At 39.5% G+C, this 16,992-nt stretch overlaps 1 protein-coding gene across 3 annotated transcripts in view; it reads right to left on the bottom strand.

The window, feature by feature from the left end:
• Positions 1-16,992, bottom strand: part of ccser1 (coiled-coil serine-rich protein 1) — a 112,370-nt gene that overhangs the window by 33,348 nt on the left and 62,030 nt on the right. The window contains exons 11-12 of one of the 3 annotated variants that reach the window (XM_075467792.1): positions 15,164-15,212; positions 1,944-1,976 (exon numbers count right to left, since the gene is read on the bottom strand). The exons of 1 other annotated variant lie outside the window; for it this stretch is intronic. In XM_075467792.1, the coding sequence (XP_075323907.1) occupies positions 1,960-1,976; positions 15,164-15,212 (66 nt within the window). In that variant the 3' untranslated portion in view covers positions 1,944-1,959. The remainder of the gene's footprint in view (positions 1-1,943; positions 1,977-15,163; positions 15,213-16,992) is intronic. One more of the 3 variants, XM_075467793.1, reaches the window with a different exon arrangement.

Raw genomic sequence — 16,992 nt, forward strand, 5'->3', positions numbered from 1 at the left:
GGCCCAATCCCATGCTGATATTGCATGCCATCAGTTTTTATTTCAACCTGTTCTGCTGTAATTCTAATAGGACAGAATCAAGTGTCCCACAGGCTTTGTTGTCCAAGAGCTTACTACTGCTGCTTGCTTGTTTGGTGCCGCACTTTATTGGGCTGTTTTTTTTAAAAATGTCATATCCAGTCGGCAACACTTCTTTTACATAATCGTCACCTGTGGAAAAATATGTCACATAACCAAGAAAGGGCACATAAAATGTAAACTTCTTTTTAGAGACAAACTGAACAATATTTCCTTCTTCTTCCATGCTGCTCCATGCAGGTTACACAAACAACCCTATACACTCAATCTTTATTTGATCATTAACCCAGCCTCGTCCTAGATAGTAATTGAAACCAAAATCAGACTCACTTAGAAAGGTTTTTCCAATATAGGCTAATTGACAGAGGACACTGACATCTGCCTTGGCTCATAGCTGAACACTGTCTCACTCAGGTAATGGAAACATAAGAAATACGTCAACAGATATTGGGCACAGGCTACCTCTCACTTACCTTTTGCATTGCACATACTACAAACACAGTGCTGGGCCTAAACAACAGAGGGCTGGTAAGGAAAACAAAGACATCTGTGTCCACTTTCAAAGGTGTGAGATGTAATTCTTATGATAAATTCCTGTTTTCAGATATATCCAATAAGTTTTTAATGCTGCGTGGTGTGTAAATTGCAGCTCAACTGATTTAGATTTAGTGGCAAATTTGACTTGCAATGAGTCCTGACACCAACTGTGCCAACAGTGCAATGCAATCACAGCCATGGAAGTCACCTGCCATCAATCAAAAAGGCCAACCTGTGGCTTCACTCAGCATGAATTACTTGTATACAGGTAGTTACGGCATGCAAATTTTTCATGAGTGAAATTCATTAGCGTTTATAAATCAACGGAAAATCATGCACAACGTATACGACACATGATAAATGCAGATTAGAAATGAACAGGAAATGATGAACGCGTAATTTATGGCTATTTTAAGGACAGCAGGCCTGGCATATTAGGGTTGTGAAAATATCTCACATGGCATTATTAGTCAGGCTATGAAGCCGGTGTCCAGGTTAATAAATGTTCCTTTCAATCGTTTAAGCGATAAAAACAGATTTTCCAATATGCATCTATTGTTGTGGAGCCTGGCAAGCAGAGTTAGACAACGAACCTTCATCTGAAATGAAAAAGTTACCTCTTTTTGCATCGTTAGAATCACAAACTACCCGGTTCAATCAACGCTTTAGTCAATAAATACTGGAAACAGGATCTCAGCCATCTGAAGTAGCTGTCGTGTTACAGTCAATCACTGCCCTTTTTTCTTTTTTCTCCTCTTTTTCTGTATTCCACACATGCTGTCAAGACTCTACAGATGGAATTAGATTTTCATCTTTAGGAGGGAAGGAAGAGAGAAGAGGAGAGTTGGCAGGGATGAGAGAGCCACTTGAGAGCACTGACACCTACACAGAATTAGAATGCTTTGGATTACACCCGTGAGGTCAGATTTACCATAACGAAGGTAAATCAAATGTTTAGCTCACTTGATTGAAGAGCGAAACAGACTAAGCAATGAGAGGTTAGATAAATGATGGATAGATGCCAGATGGAACACACAAACCTGGGCCAGTTGGGAGCTTATCTCTGCCTAGAGGGCAAATAGACCACTGCAATGTCTGTGGCCTGCCAGAGTAAATAAATCAATAACCAAAAAAATAATGGAAAGCTGAAAAAGAGCAAGATATTCATATGGATTTCATGTCTTGTTTCCATGATGGCACCCTACACAACAGATCTAATATAAAATATTGGATATCCAGCTGAAATGCAATAAAGCTAAATTGAAAATTGTGAGAAAGCAATTTTCAGGCCCAGATTTGAGGGGTGACCCATCTCAACACACTCATACCTGTTGCATTCCTTCGTCATACCATGCTGTTTACTGCTTCCGGACAAATGGTGGTAGACATATACAGACGGAAAAACAGAAGAAAAGACACAAAAGACATGGCGTAATGAGATGAGTAATGTTGAAAATGAGCATGGTGTACACACAATGCACTAATATAGGGAGGGAAATGGGGAGGCACACAAAGGAGCACAGAAATGATCTTGAGTGGACAGGAAACGACTTGTGCAAATGTGGTCTCCCCCAAAAAATGGAGTTTTAAACTAAGTAGCTGTCATCTATCTATCATATAGTCATGCTAAAGAACAGGGAAAAAAAAGCTGACATGAAATAAATATCAACTATCTAGCTGTTTTTCCTTCTAAATGTTTCAATGGGCAGTCGTTTTAATTTCGAAGTTGCACCAGGGTGAGTATCTCGTCCCGCTTGACGCACATATAACATGCACAGACACTGAGATTTCTTGCATTAACAGCGCTGCCTAAACACGGACTCTCCCAACATTCAACAGTTTACAAAGGAGCAAGGTTCATCAGTAACAAAACAAAAAAAAATAAATAAATAAATCAGCAGTAGACAAGTCTCTGTGAGCGATAATGTGCATCTTCGCCTCACTAAACACAGAAACATGTCCTCTGAGAAGCACATGCACACATATAATCACACCACAAACACCCATTAAAAATGCATCAGTTGTAAGGGGAGACGGGACAAATAATTGATTTCAGCAGAAGTACTGTAATTGTGTTCGAAAGAGATGTAAAAAAGGAGTGAGCTGGATAGACAAAGAAGAGCAAAGAAAAACAGCAGCACCTGGAAAGAATGCCAAAACAGTGGGAGGTTTGGAAAAGGGACAGAAGCAGACGAGAGGAGGATCAAAGAGCAGGACGAGAGAATAACAAGTAGAGACGCCAATTCCGATTTCGAAAAGCAGCCTCATACTCTTACCATAGGTGCTGAGCACTCCATCAGCATTTGGAACTTTAAGGCACAGCCTCTAATGTTGTGTTTAGAAACAACATTATGTTATATAAGATTCTACAAACCCATAATGGCAAGGTCGAAAAATTTGCCTGAACTCAGACATAATTATCGACTCCTTTTAGTCATGGAGTGGACAGATAAAAAGCTTTGACCTGTGTTTGTGTCATGCAATACAACACTGCCCACTATAAAGTTCAGAATAACATTAACACCTGACTTCAATACGTACATAACTGTGTCTGTCTAAGTAAAGAAAAAAAACAAAACAGCCAGAACATTTAGAGAAACTGAGGGTTTGGAACATTGAGAGCACTCAGTTTAAAAGAACAGGGGTGGGTACTTCAGGAGTGGTTTCCGTGGACAATTTGATACCAATAAAAAGTTGGTCGGAATCCGCTGCGGTTGTTGCACAGCCAACCACACAGCAGATTGTGTCCTACACTGAGGAAACAGCTCCAGTTTTTCACTTGATTTATTGATTGAGTGTTTATTTCGAGCTTATTTTCAGGCAGATTACAAAATAAATCCATTTCCATAATACATATCAATTTATATATTCATATAGAACAAAGGTAACATAAATCAATACTAGCTCGAAAGGGAGTGAGATGAAGTAAAAAATACTTATTTTCTCCCACCCCCATTCAAAAATTATAATTTATAAGGATGCGTCTTACATACATTGACATAGTTTTTAACTTTCAACTTAATTTTAACATATTATTACACATATCTTCTCATCTCTTATTTGATGTTATTATTTATTATTTAATCACAATTTATAAGATGATAACATAATAGCCCGTGAATATACAAAATTTCTTCAGTTTCGTATTTTTTCATTACTTCCACTTTATATCTGGCCTTGAACTGTTGAATAGAAATACACTGCTTAAGTTGTTCCTTCAACCCATTCCAGAGCCGAACCCCAATCACAGACACACACATGCTTTTTCTGGTGGTTCTCACCGCTGGCACTTTAAATATTTTACATCCCCTTAGGTGATGTTCTCCATGTCTCAATTTAAAGAGTGTTTGAATATTATCTGGCAGATTATTCATGCTGGCTTTGTACAATAATTGAGCTGTATAAAAGTTTACCGAATCCAGCAATTTGAATTGTTTAGATTGCAGAATTAATGTGTGTGTGTGTGATCATAAAATCCAGCTTTGTGTATGGTTCTAATAGCCCTTTTTTGCAATTTCCAGAGTAAATTTAAGGAGCTTTTGTAGTTATTACCCATCAATACCATACATTAGATAAGGCAGCACAACACAACTATACAACAGATGGAGAGCTTTATAATCCAATACATATTTTATTTTATTGATTATTGAAATGTTTTTTGAAACTTTATTTTGTATGTGGCTGATATGAGCCTTCCAATTTAGTTTACTGTCAATTATCATTCCTAAAAATTTGTTTTCTGAAACATTTTCAACTATAACACCATTTACTTTTATTCCCAATTCTGTGTTTTTACAATTTCCAAATATAATTACTTTAGTTTAATCTAAATTTAAAGATAATTTGTTCAGGTCCATCCATATTTTAATTTTTTCCATTTCCTGGTTTGCAATATTCATTAGCGCTTTATAATTCTCATGGGAAAAAAATATATTTGTATCGTCTGCAAATAATATCATATTTATTGCTTTGGATACACTAAAAATGTCATTAATGTATAAAATGAATAATTTTGGACCAATTATAGATCCTTGAGGAACTCCACAGACAATATCTCGATGCTTTGACTCATACTCACCCATCTTAACAAACTGTTTTCTTTCTGATAAATAACTCTTTACCCAATCCCAAGCCACTCCCCTTATACCATACCTTTCAAGTTTTTTCAATAAAATTGAATGATTGATGGTATCAAATGCTTTTTTTTAAGTCAATAAATATTCCAGCTGTAAATTTTTTACCGTCTAATGAATTTGTAATTTCCTCTACTGCTTCTAATACTGCTAATGTTGTTGAATGGTTGGATCTAAAACCATATTGACCATCATTTATTGTACTACACTTATCCAACAAATTGTTCTAACCTTTTATTAAAAAGTTTTTCTAAGATTTTAGAGAATTGGGGAAGCAGAGAGACAGGTCTGTAGTTTGTGAAGATGTGTTTGTTTCCATTTTTGAATATGGGTATTACTTTAGCTGTTTTCATTTTGTTGGGAAATATTCCAGTCTGTAATGACAAATTACATATATAACACAAGGGCTTCAGAATGGCATCAATAACTTTCTTTACAATAATCATATCTATTCCATAACAATCAGTGGATGATTTACTTTTGCATTTGTGTACTATAGTTTTAATTTCTGCTTCACTCACATCTGAAAGGAATATGGACTTTGTATTTCTAACAATAGGTGAGTCATTTATATCCTTGACATCTGGAATATTTCCTGCCAAGTCCGGGCCAACATTCACAAAAAAGTCATTGAATTTGTTCACAATGTCAATCTGATCTGAGAATTCATTTTTATCATCAATAAAATATTGTGGATATGAATCAGTTTTACTATCACCTTTTAATAACTTGTTTAGGATGTTCCAGACCTCTTTGATATTATTTTTATTTTCATTTAATACATCAGTATAGTATTGTCTCTTGCACCTTCTAATGATGTTTGTCAGCTTATTTTTGTATTTTGTGTAACGATTTTTTGCTTCATCAGTCCTTAATTTTATAAATTGTCTATACAAATTATTTTTCTTTTTACTTGCATTTTGTATGCCCTTAGTTAACCAGGGGCTTTTTATATTGACTTTAGTCATTTTGCATTGGCGCACAGGGCAACATTTATTGTATAAGGAGCAGAATGTTTCCAAAAAATTATTGTAAGCCATGTCCACATTCCGTTCCGTGAAAACATTCCTCCACTCCTGACTTACAAGATCACAATACAGGTTGTTAACTTCACTTCACAGAGAGTAAATGTCTCACACTAAAAATGCCGGTTTCATCAGACAAGATTACTTCATGACATTTAGAGGCAAGTCATTTTCATCGTGGGCATCATCTCTCTAGCACCTTATTCTTTCCGACTGTGTGAATAAAAAATTGCTATTATTACCGACAGAGGTGTTAAACTCTGTTTCCTTTCAGCTTTTCGTACCGTTTGCAAATCAGAAAAAAAAATCAGAAAAGGTTTTATTGCCAAGTAATTTGTACATCACGAGGAATTTGGCCTGGTCTGTTTGGTGCCATAAGAACAAGAAAAAAAATATAGTAATAATAGAATAAAGTAATAATAAATGTAAAAAAAATTAAAAATATGTGCAAAGTATTTGTAAGAAGAGTGCGTTAATGTAACGCACTCTGTACTGACAGCGAGACAGAACGTTAATATAACGTTAATATATAAGTGTCAGTGGGAATAAGGGGTCATGTCAGTGGGGTACAGCGGGCCTTGTTGGTGAGGCCAACTGGCCCGAGCTCCTCTTTGGTGTAGGAATGACACATTTCCGTGACATTCTTTTCAATAGTTTTGCCCCAAAAAAATAGATATTAAGAACCTTCCATTAGGTGTGAGATGGAGTGAAACTGCATTCATCTGCAATGAAGACACTGAAAGGTACACAATCATGAAAGCCGACTGGCCTTGGCTGTGTAGTGACACTCTCTTGCAAAGAAATAGTATAAGGCTTGTGTGCTCAAAATGCAAGAGCGCAAAGGTTGAGGTTTTACAGTTTGATTGAATTCTAATTACAAATGTGGTTAAATTATGGTCAATTCACTTACAATACCGAGAGGAGAGCTCTGCTTATGACTGTGAAATCAGGCAGAGGAATATATAAGTATATATAAGCCAAAAATAACTTGCTCTAACGTAAAGGTAATTAACAAAGAATGAGGTGGAAAAGAAAGGAAAAAGCTCCTGACACTTGATTTAAAATGTTAATCTGGTCTTGACCTTTTAGAAAATATCTAAAGGGGATGAGTGTAAGGAGAAGCACACATATGCCTGCTGCAACCTCTGAGCCCAACGGTGATGTTAACCCACAGCTCCCATACAATAATGTTATACCATATGAATATGTTGCTTCGTACTGGCAGTTGAGTTCTCAGGAGCAGGAGGGAGAAAAAGACAAAGAAGGACTGAAGGGAAGGAATGAAAAAAAAAAAAACAGAGGGCAAGACTTTAGAGAGAGAGAGGGAGCCAACAGGGCCTCTTCTCTTCATTCATTACAGATTCATTACAGATAAGAGTAGTTATAGGTCAGCATGTTACACACACACCTGCGCAAGACTGCGTGCATGATGTGGCTCTGGAGCTTTCGCTATTTGTCATGCGTTCACGTTTCAGCCACCTCCAGTTCCTCCACTCCCTTTTCTGCTGTCAAGCTTTCCTATTTTTTTTTTTTTTACCACTTCAACTTCACACACTCTTGTACCCGAGTCATTTCACTACTTTATTAAAGTAAATCATGGCAACGTAAGCGGCAACCTCATTCTATCATCGTATGCTACAGTGAGTTTCTAGCACACTGCTTTTTCTGTGGCACCGCCACTAATGGGCAGTGTACGCAGGGGCACGATATGCTTTAAAAAGTGTAATCTTCACTGCTTCGGAGCACACACTTAACTTGCGTATCAGCATATTAGCTTGTGCGTACATTAGGCGACACTGTCTGTAGATGTCCATATCATCAGTCAGGTCATCAGTTAAAACAGTGTTTGAGGTATTTAACCACAATAGTCCGGATAGCGAGAAGTCAGGAAATGCTCATTTCAATCCTCCCTATGATATTACTCTTCTAGCTAATATCAAACTCTAGACCATATTGAGAGCAGACCCTCAGTGACTGTTGAAGGCCAGCAGTATATAAACAAAAAAAAAATCCCTAAATCATCTGCATACATCAAGTGGTTAATCATGGTACCACCAACTATACATCCTGTTCCACAGTTATTTAGCAGCTTTGATAAATCATTCATAGAAGACACTGATGAGAAAAAGAGACTAAATGCTTCCTTGTATCACCCCACTGTGTACGTTTAATGGGGCAGACACGCTATTATCCCATTTTACACGTAGTGACTGATGAGCATACCAAAAAGGCAAAATTCTAACTCGAGATTTGGGAGCCCCTCTGTTCCGTAACTTATGAAATAACTTTTTGTGATTTACAAAAATCAAAAACTTTAGAGGCCTCAATGAAGCACACGAAAATTGTGGAATCAAGCCTGTTATACAAATCAAAGCAAAAATAAACATGTCTGCACCGCGTCTGGATTTAAAAGCAAACTGGTTGTCGGAGGTTAAGACAAAAAGTTCCACCCTGTTCAGTGTGGTCTCTTCCAAGACCTTCGATAAAATGTTGGCAGGAGCTATGGGCCGATAATTATCCCTGCTATCTATTTTTCCAGCTTTATCTTTTATAATGCGCACTAACACAACAGACAGAATAGAGTCAGGCAAAATGCCATGAACTGAAAACCCAGTAAAACAAATGGCAAGCAGAGGACAGAGTTTTCTACTTACGGATATAAAGTGCTCTGCAGAAATCTTATTCAAACCACATGGCTTATTGTAATTTTGATTAATCTCCTGAACTCTTTATGTCTGAAGCTGTGTCCCTCCTCTTGGCTCTCCCTCCCTTCTATTTCCTTTACAAAGTCTCATGCTTGCCTTATATTCCGTCTCTGTATTTCTATAATCTCTATATTTTCTTTGCTACTATAACTCCTTTAAGGTGAAACTAAACTAAAAGACTTGGAGCTTTTTTTTTTTTTAAATGTGTCCTTCATTTGCTTTGTCTATAGCCTGAAAACTTCTTGTTTTTCTTACTTCCTCTCACTTTCCACCTTCGCAGCCTCCCATCCTCTCTTGTTCCTTTGCCCTCTCTGTCACTCTTTTCCCTGGGCTACTCAAATTTTTTTTTATTTTCAAAACGTTGTATCCTTCCAGTCTCCTTCTCCCATCCTTCTGTCCCTGCTCCCGCCTACTCTGGTGTACCCATTGTCATTGTTCAGATAATTATTTATTAAAGTGTTTATGTCACCGCCTTCCCTGTCTGTCTGTCGCTGCCATCTGTGCCCAGTTAGGTGCCCGCCTTCCTGTGCTGCTACGTCCTGCCCGTGGGGGGAAAAAGCCATACATGGGGGCACAGATCGGAGTTTCCCACACAAACACGGATGAGCAAAGCCGCACACGCACATATCCTGCTGACAGCTCCCACTCTCCCTCTGTACTGCCCCTGGGGCTAGGTGGGGTTAGCAGGGATGAGAGGCACACAGCAGTGGCCACCACAGTCCCTTCTGTCCTGTCCAGTCCTGTCCTCTTTACTTTGTTCTCTTCTGTCAGTAGCACATATGAAAGAAGGTGGTGGTGGTAGCAATGTCACCTTGATAAACTTTTTTAGAGGACACAGTAAGCAAGCACAGCAAACTAATTGTAGATCACTAGGAAACGCTTCATCCACCTTTGAGGGGCAAGTTAAGTGCAATGTTAGTACCTTGCACTTGAGATTTAAAAGGTATGCTGGGAAGCTGTAAACAGTTTGTTGATGCTCAGCAACAGGAGGCTGTGCATCCTTCACCTCAACAAATCCCAATTTGGGCACAAAGCAGTCATTTAGTTTTATCTGAAGGTTGTTTTTTTTAAACACAACCTATGGCACCGTGATCCATACCATGCCGATGCATCCTGAACTCAGTCCTCAGAAAAAAGGAAACACGTAGAGATAAACTAGGAAACACACGAGGGGGGTCATAAACATAGAAGGAATCAGGGAAAGCCTGTGGGGCTATGAGGGGGTTGTGATCATGCATCCTGGATCTCAATAAGTAAAGAGAACAAATACTCTCCATCTTCTCTCCTCCTTCTCTGCTCGTCTCACAAGTCATTCCAAGTCCCCTGCCGTCCATTCCCTCAACATGATCTCTGTCTTCTGGCTTCTTCCTTTCTTGGCAGTCCATCTTGTTCATCTCCTCCTCCCCCACTGCAGCTCTTTCATCCCCTCTTTTTTTGCTCCATTTCTCACAGCATTTCTTCAGCTTTCACTTTTCACTCGCCGTCACTTCTTTTTTTTCACGCTCACGTTTCACAAATATTCTCTGTTTTGGTTGTTGTCGGCGTGTGTACATAACTACTGTATAAGTGTTAACTCTGTTTCTGAGTAGAAGGCTGGGAGGAAGGCTGCCAGGGAAGGTGGTCGTGGTGGCCTCTATCAAGGAGTCTAGAGGAGTGTGGGTACTTCAGGGAGTACTCCTCAGGGAGTGTTCCTCATTAGCCTGAATGGTACACAAGAGAGCATGTACAAACTGTGTGTATATGTGTCTGTTTGAGTGCCTCTGTCTATAATTAGGAGTCACAGTGAGTAGCACGGTGGATCACAGTTAGATAAGTGCTCTGGCAGCTAGCCAGGATTGGAGCAAGCCTCATGCTTGCACACACATAAACATATACCCACACCCACACTGACAGCTCCCACTTCTGTGGTTCTTGTATGACAGTGCGGAGTGGTTGATGGAGATGAACTGGCCTCAGTCTCCCCTGAAGAAAAAAAAAAAAAAAAAAAACACCTGCGGATGGCAGGGGCCAGTTGGATTCATCCAGTTTTACCATGAAAATATCCATCTCTAGCTGGAAAGCACATTCACAGATGCAAACACCCACACACCTGTACTTTCTTATCTGCCTGTCAACAGCAGGCAACATTGTAATCAAAACCAGCACCAAAAATAGAGGACCAAAGATGTCACACTGCCACAAATGCACGCATGCACACAAAAATGCTCACAGCAGGGAGTAATTCTCTTTCAACTTCAGGGCAACTTATAAACAAGTGCAAAATGCACACACAATACGTCTCCAACATGCAACCTCCACCTGAGTAAAGAAATCTTTCATCTCAGTATGACTGCCACTGGGCAGGCTTGAATTCCCACACACATAGAAACACACAAAGAGAGGGAGTCTCTCTATCACTCCCTCCACCTGCTACCCCTTCCCACTATGTCTGTATCAGCGGACCACCTGTGCCACACACACACATATGTATGTATTAACATAACTACTTGCACTGCTAGCTGCAGATGTATGCTTCGCAAGGCACTTAATCACAGTCAGTGCATTTACAATTCAAATGAGTTCTTAGAGGCCCCTGCGCGCCTGGAGAGTCTTGCGCTGGGCCTTTATGGGGTGCTGAAAATACTTCATCGTAATGTCACTGTATTTGATTTTCAGTCAGAGTTCTAAATGTCTTTGACATCATCTGCAGCTTTATGAGTCATAGGCTTCAGTTTTATCACTCAGTGCCATACTGCTATTTGAAAAAAATCCCACTTTTTTGTAAAAGGTCGAATCCAAGTCGGAGGCTTGGACCTGAAAACTAAAAAGTAAACTTATGTGACCAAATGACATCTTTTTGAAGGAAAAAAATGGAAATGAAAAAAAAAAAACGCCCACAACAATCAAACAGAAAGCACTGGAATGTTTAGAAACTAAAACAGCCCAAAACATGAGGGGCTCTGCAGCTAGTCCCCGGAACACTATTGGTACCTAACTAGTGAGCATAGGTGAAGTAAGGTGTCTAAAGAGCCTTAATGACACCGCAGCCACAGCCTGCTCACTCTGCTGCCATCTGAAAAGATATACAGAGGTATCGGCCACCATGCCAGCAGATAGTTATGTTCCTTGGGCACAACAATAATTCTTGTTTTCTGATTTGGTAAATAATTCATTTTCATCTAACATTTGTTTTCAGTGAGTATGTATAAAAAGGGACTACCTCTTAAACTTTGTTAAACAATATTAAGAATTCAATAAATCTTTAATCTTGTTGTTATGGAACATGGCTACAGTCTTTGTATTTCTGTGAGGTCAGAATTCCCCACCACGGATGTACAGCGCATGCATAAATGGATGTCTTATTTTGGCACAAGCATATACTGGACATAATACAAACGGCATCAAGAAGCTGTCACGATCTGTGTCTTTTTGTGTTTTTTCTGTCTTGTCTTAGTCCTGTTCAATTTCCCACTTCCTCAGTCTCTCTTCAGTCCGGTCATCAGCTCCACTCGCTTCACCTGTGTTATTTCCCTCACCTGTCTTCACTCACCAGTCACCCTCTTCTGTATCTAAAGTCCTGGTTTCATTCACTCTTTGTCAGATCCTCTGTTTTCCTTAGGATGTCCTCTGGAGTTTTTGTTGCTGTCCTTATTCCTGGCTTTCCTAGTTCGGTCCATTTTTTTTGTTTTTGTTTTCTAATGTTCTTTTTTTTTTTGGAAATGGTTATCTGGCTTTGCCGCGCCTTTGGTTTAAAATAAATGGTTTTCTTCTCGTTTCACCTCCTGGCTCTCGAGCTGTGTCTGCACCTGAGGCCTCCTTCCTCGCCACCGCCGACATGTGACAGAAGCACCACTGGTGGTAGAGACTCCGCCAAAGAGGTTACCACTTGATTTCACCTTGTTAAATAAATTAAGTTTACCTTATTAAGGCTGTTTGCACAGCAACAAGTTCAAAAGTGACTAATAATTCAACAACGCAGCATTACTGTCAGTTTAATGAGCAAAAAGATTTACCGACGCACGCACACACACACACACACACACACACACACACACACACACACACACACACACACACACACATTAAAATGCATGCATGCACAAACAAAGATGATGAGACATTTCTTGCCTGAATGTTTGCGTAAAAATAATACAAACACACACACACCCACGTTCAACACAGGCATGGAAGTGCCTAGTTGCCCTTGCATAAATGAAGCAAGCAAATGCCAGTCTAATGGCTCTTACTGTCGCTTTATGCTTTAACCTTCAACCTTTATTTTCTTCGGGAAGCACATGTGCACACACACAAACACACAATTTACCAAAATAGGTATTTTGCAAATGATGTCTAACATTGAATGTGTCCTTTCTGAGCGGAAACTTTGGTCTTTCAGTGCATGTATTTTGTCAATACTTGTGCCAACGAATACTTGTGAGATCGTGTTATGCGAGTGTGGCTGAGTGGAGGGTCAACGGGAGGATCGAGCCGGTTTGGATAAGGTCGCAGTTCACAAAGGTCGATAAAACACAGTGTTGTGGGGATTGCAGTTCAGAGTGCAATGACAAGCAGGGTTAAAGTTTGCACAGAAACAGAAAGGGAAAGGCTAATACACTGCATTCAAACACTGTACTCCTACAGCATGCTCGGTTACAGTCCAGTGCAGTCCGTGTAGGTATGCAGGGGATGGACATTTAAAAAGGTACATTTGTTCAGCTGTCCTTCCCAGAGGCATTTTCACTTTGGGAAATTCCTGAACGCCCCTGTGTAATAGCATTTTCTGTGGCGTGTTTTATGTTATAGTCTTGTTTATTTCCCTTACCTGAATGTAAGATTACAACACAATCTTGTTGGAAAGCCTTTTCCAATCTTGCCAGACAGTTGGTTGCTAAGTTGTTAGACTACACTGTTCTTCTTTGTAACATTTTTCTGTACACATAACATACTGTAAACAAAATGTAAAAGACTGGGATGAAATATGCATTTTGATTCTTTTAAACATGCTAAAACTGGCATTTCAACACTAAAATGCCCTGTGGGCTTACAAATGTGCCAACTCCAAACCTATGATTTTCCTATTAGAGAAATGATCTGGACATATCTGAACCACTGTCTAATGCTTGAATTTTTTTTTTTTTTTTTTTCCTCCAGTCTGACAAAAACTATAGAAAATATTACTTCTGCAGCAACTTCCAACAGAGAGTGCTGTTTTGTTATCTCAACTTTAAACAGAAAATAGATTATCTTTGAACCAAAATCTTTCTCGGTCACCGTCCACTTGGGTAGGATGAGCTTCTTTAGGTGCACTAGGCAGCATTCTTGTCTACATTACAGGACAAAGCAGTGCAGGTAGCATTCATAACACAAAAGGTCTCCATACCAGGACTTGATTTATGTTAACAACTGTCTAATCTTACTGTCCACCATTATTTTACTTCGCAAAACCAACATTCGGCTTTTGAGAAGCATCTATGAGCACTTAATTTACCACACTTTTCATTGGCAGATTTTTTTAGGAGTGCATTTCACTTAAACCACTCGTTAAAAATATTGAATTCAAGTGTGTGAAACCAAATTTTTTACTAGCCCTTAAAGTGATACTCCGGAGTAGATTCAACCTGGGGTCATTTGAATCGTGATATCCAGCCAAGTAGCCCACCCGCAGTTTTTTCGATATTGGCTGATCATCAGCTGAGTTACTGAGTTATCCCGAATAGCTTCGTACAAGGGTTAATGGATCCTGGTCCGTATCTCCAAAATTACCACACTAAAATCACATGCCATGACACCAAACTTCTACAGTAGTACAAATATGGTCTGTACTCACCAAACGATGCATTTGGACGTTTGAAAATAGTCCAGGAGTTTATCATTATCAACACAAGCCTGATTACTTCTCTGCTGCTAAAGCTGCGTCGACGTCACTTCAGGGAGCTGGGAGCTTCAAAGTAAGATGAGGGTTGATCTACTACTGTAGACAACAAAGCAAGGCTGCTCAATTTCTCCATTGATAAAATAATTTCACAACTCTACAACATAAAAATTCATAAAAAAACATGTAGAATATAGCATATACTTTGTTGTCTACAGTAGTAGATCAACCCTTATCTTACTTTGAAGCTCCCAGCTCCCTGAAGTGACGTCGACGCAGCTTTAGCAGCAGAGAAGCTATTAGGCTTGTGTTGATAATAATAAACTCCTGGACTATGTACAAACTTCAAAATACATCGTTTTGTGAGTACAGACCATATTTGTACTACTGTAGAAGTTTGGTGTCATGGCATGTGATTTTAGTGTGGTAATTTTGGAGGTACTGCCAGGATCCATTAACCCTTGTACAAAGCTATTCGGGATAACTCAGTTACTCAGCTGATGTTCAGCCAATATCGAAAAAACTGCGGGTGGACTACTTGGCTGGATATCACGGTTCAAATGACCCCAGGTTGAATCTACTCCGGAGTATCACTTTAAGGTACCAAAACTGCAGTCCATTCCAACGTTGGAAAACAAAAAGCAAATCAGCACTTCATTAGTCGATTTGTGAAGTAAAACAATTGTGGAGCAGGACCCAATCAGCCTTGATTACACTTGAAGATTAATCAAGCCTTAGTAGCAAGACCCCCTGTACTCTATCTACTACATCAAGGTGGACCACTACAAGACACAGTCATGTCCAGTCAGGTGATATCAGAACAGAGACACTCACTCAGCTGTCTCCTTGATGATAAAGTGGCGCTCCCATGCGCCTTGATGCCCTGGAAACAAAAGACATGATGACACATAGACCAACCGATAGAGATAAAAATTTAAAAAAAGAGGGGGGATGGAGAAAAAGAGGGATTTTTTTGTTAGATCGGAAGACAGCAACAAAGCTTTGTATTCCACAGTAATTATTCAACATTGATCGATTTGTCCTACAACACTGCCTGACGTATTTCTTAAAGCATATAAAAAATATGATACTTTGTGTGATTTCTCAGCACTTAAACCACCACAAGTTCTGTCCAAACTAAGCAAGCAAGCGTCACTGATGCAAAGCAACACAACAAGTTGAATGCTGGTCCCCTCAGTCAGACACAGCCATGTCTTAACCCATCGTTTATCCATTCAGTCATTCACTCACTCACAGCTATATGAGATGTGGACATCTGGTATCGTGATGGACTGTGTAGGGTGCTTTGCATCTATGACAGTGGTTCAGATAAGCAGCAAAGAAAATAAAAAAAAGGTGGGTGACACAGTACACGATTTGTAAATACTGGTGGTTTGCTCTTCGTGCACCCACACCTTGCCAAAAACTGTACCAATTTAAAAAAAACAGTGTGCTTCAAAGCCATGAGACAAGGACACAAGTTTTGTGCGACTGTGTAAACATGTGGGCAAAATACCCGACAAACATTTTCATCTGCAATTACCTACGTTATCCATATTAATGTTGTCCCAGCTGGAAATGTTCTATTCCTGTTTGTAATCGTTACGGTTTCTAAAGTCTGAAACAAATATATGAGGAATGTGAGCAGATTAGTAAACACTTCGACCCTCTACTAAGGTACCAGGCAGTTTGTATGCAAATCAACCTTTACATGAGCATTTGATGACATGCAACTACAACGCAAATCTAGTCTGAGGAGTCCAGCAGATCTACAGCATTTTTTGCTGATTGCATATTAGTGAGCCACATTAATGGATCCTTCAGCTACAATTCGAGGGTCTGCTGAGGAGCTGCAGGGGGGTGACTTGAATGTTTACTTGCTTACTTGTATTGTTGCGCAATATTGTGTTTTTACAATCCTATGGACTTCAAATCAGGCCTTAATGGTGCTGGTGATGTGTCAGTCGTTTTACAACTGACTCTAAAAAAAATCATTTTGTTGATTTTATTTCACAGCATCATAGTAGCTAGACTAGGAATTTGCCCAAGGAAAACTTTCTCTGGAGAAGAGCAGCGTTACACAAAGACAAACACGATCATGTTAAAAATACACTTAAGTTTGCACTTAAAGGAATAGTTCGCCGTATCACGACGGGCTATGTAGACCGAGCAGTCCCCTACTTCCGAGCAGTAAACACCGTAACAGGCGCGGCTGTCGGCATGATATGAAGGGAGAGAAAATAGCGCCAAGTGATTGTGAGGTCTGACTTTTTCCTGGACGACGATTTCGTGATGCAAATGTATTACTCTTTTGAACGCATATTGTTTTGAGAAGCAAAACGCTTTATTTTTGTAGCCCCAGCCAACTAGCCGGACTACCTTCATCAACGCCAAAACGATAATATTGCTAGAATGGGATGTCATACAGCTTCATGTCAAAAGAGGCAAACTATCCCTTCAAGGGTGCACTTAAATGATATAATGTGATCAAAAAGAGGGCTGCTTTTCCCCAGAAAAAGTTTCTGTTGTCCAATGTTCCCCCGACAAAATTGTTTCTCCATCATTAACAGAACAACATCAGATAAAACCATATGAGAGGACGGGGTTAACAAGGGTTGGTGAAAGATTCTAATACAGTATGAGCGGTGATGACGAGGGCAAAG

Source organism: Odontesthes bonariensis, chromosome 6 (assembly GCF_027942865.1).
Source record: "Odontesthes bonariensis isolate fOdoBon6 chromosome 6, fOdoBon6.hap1, whole genome shotgun sequence".
Lineage (NCBI taxonomy): Eukaryota > Metazoa > Chordata > Actinopteri > Atheriniformes > Atherinopsidae > Odontesthes > Odontesthes bonariensis.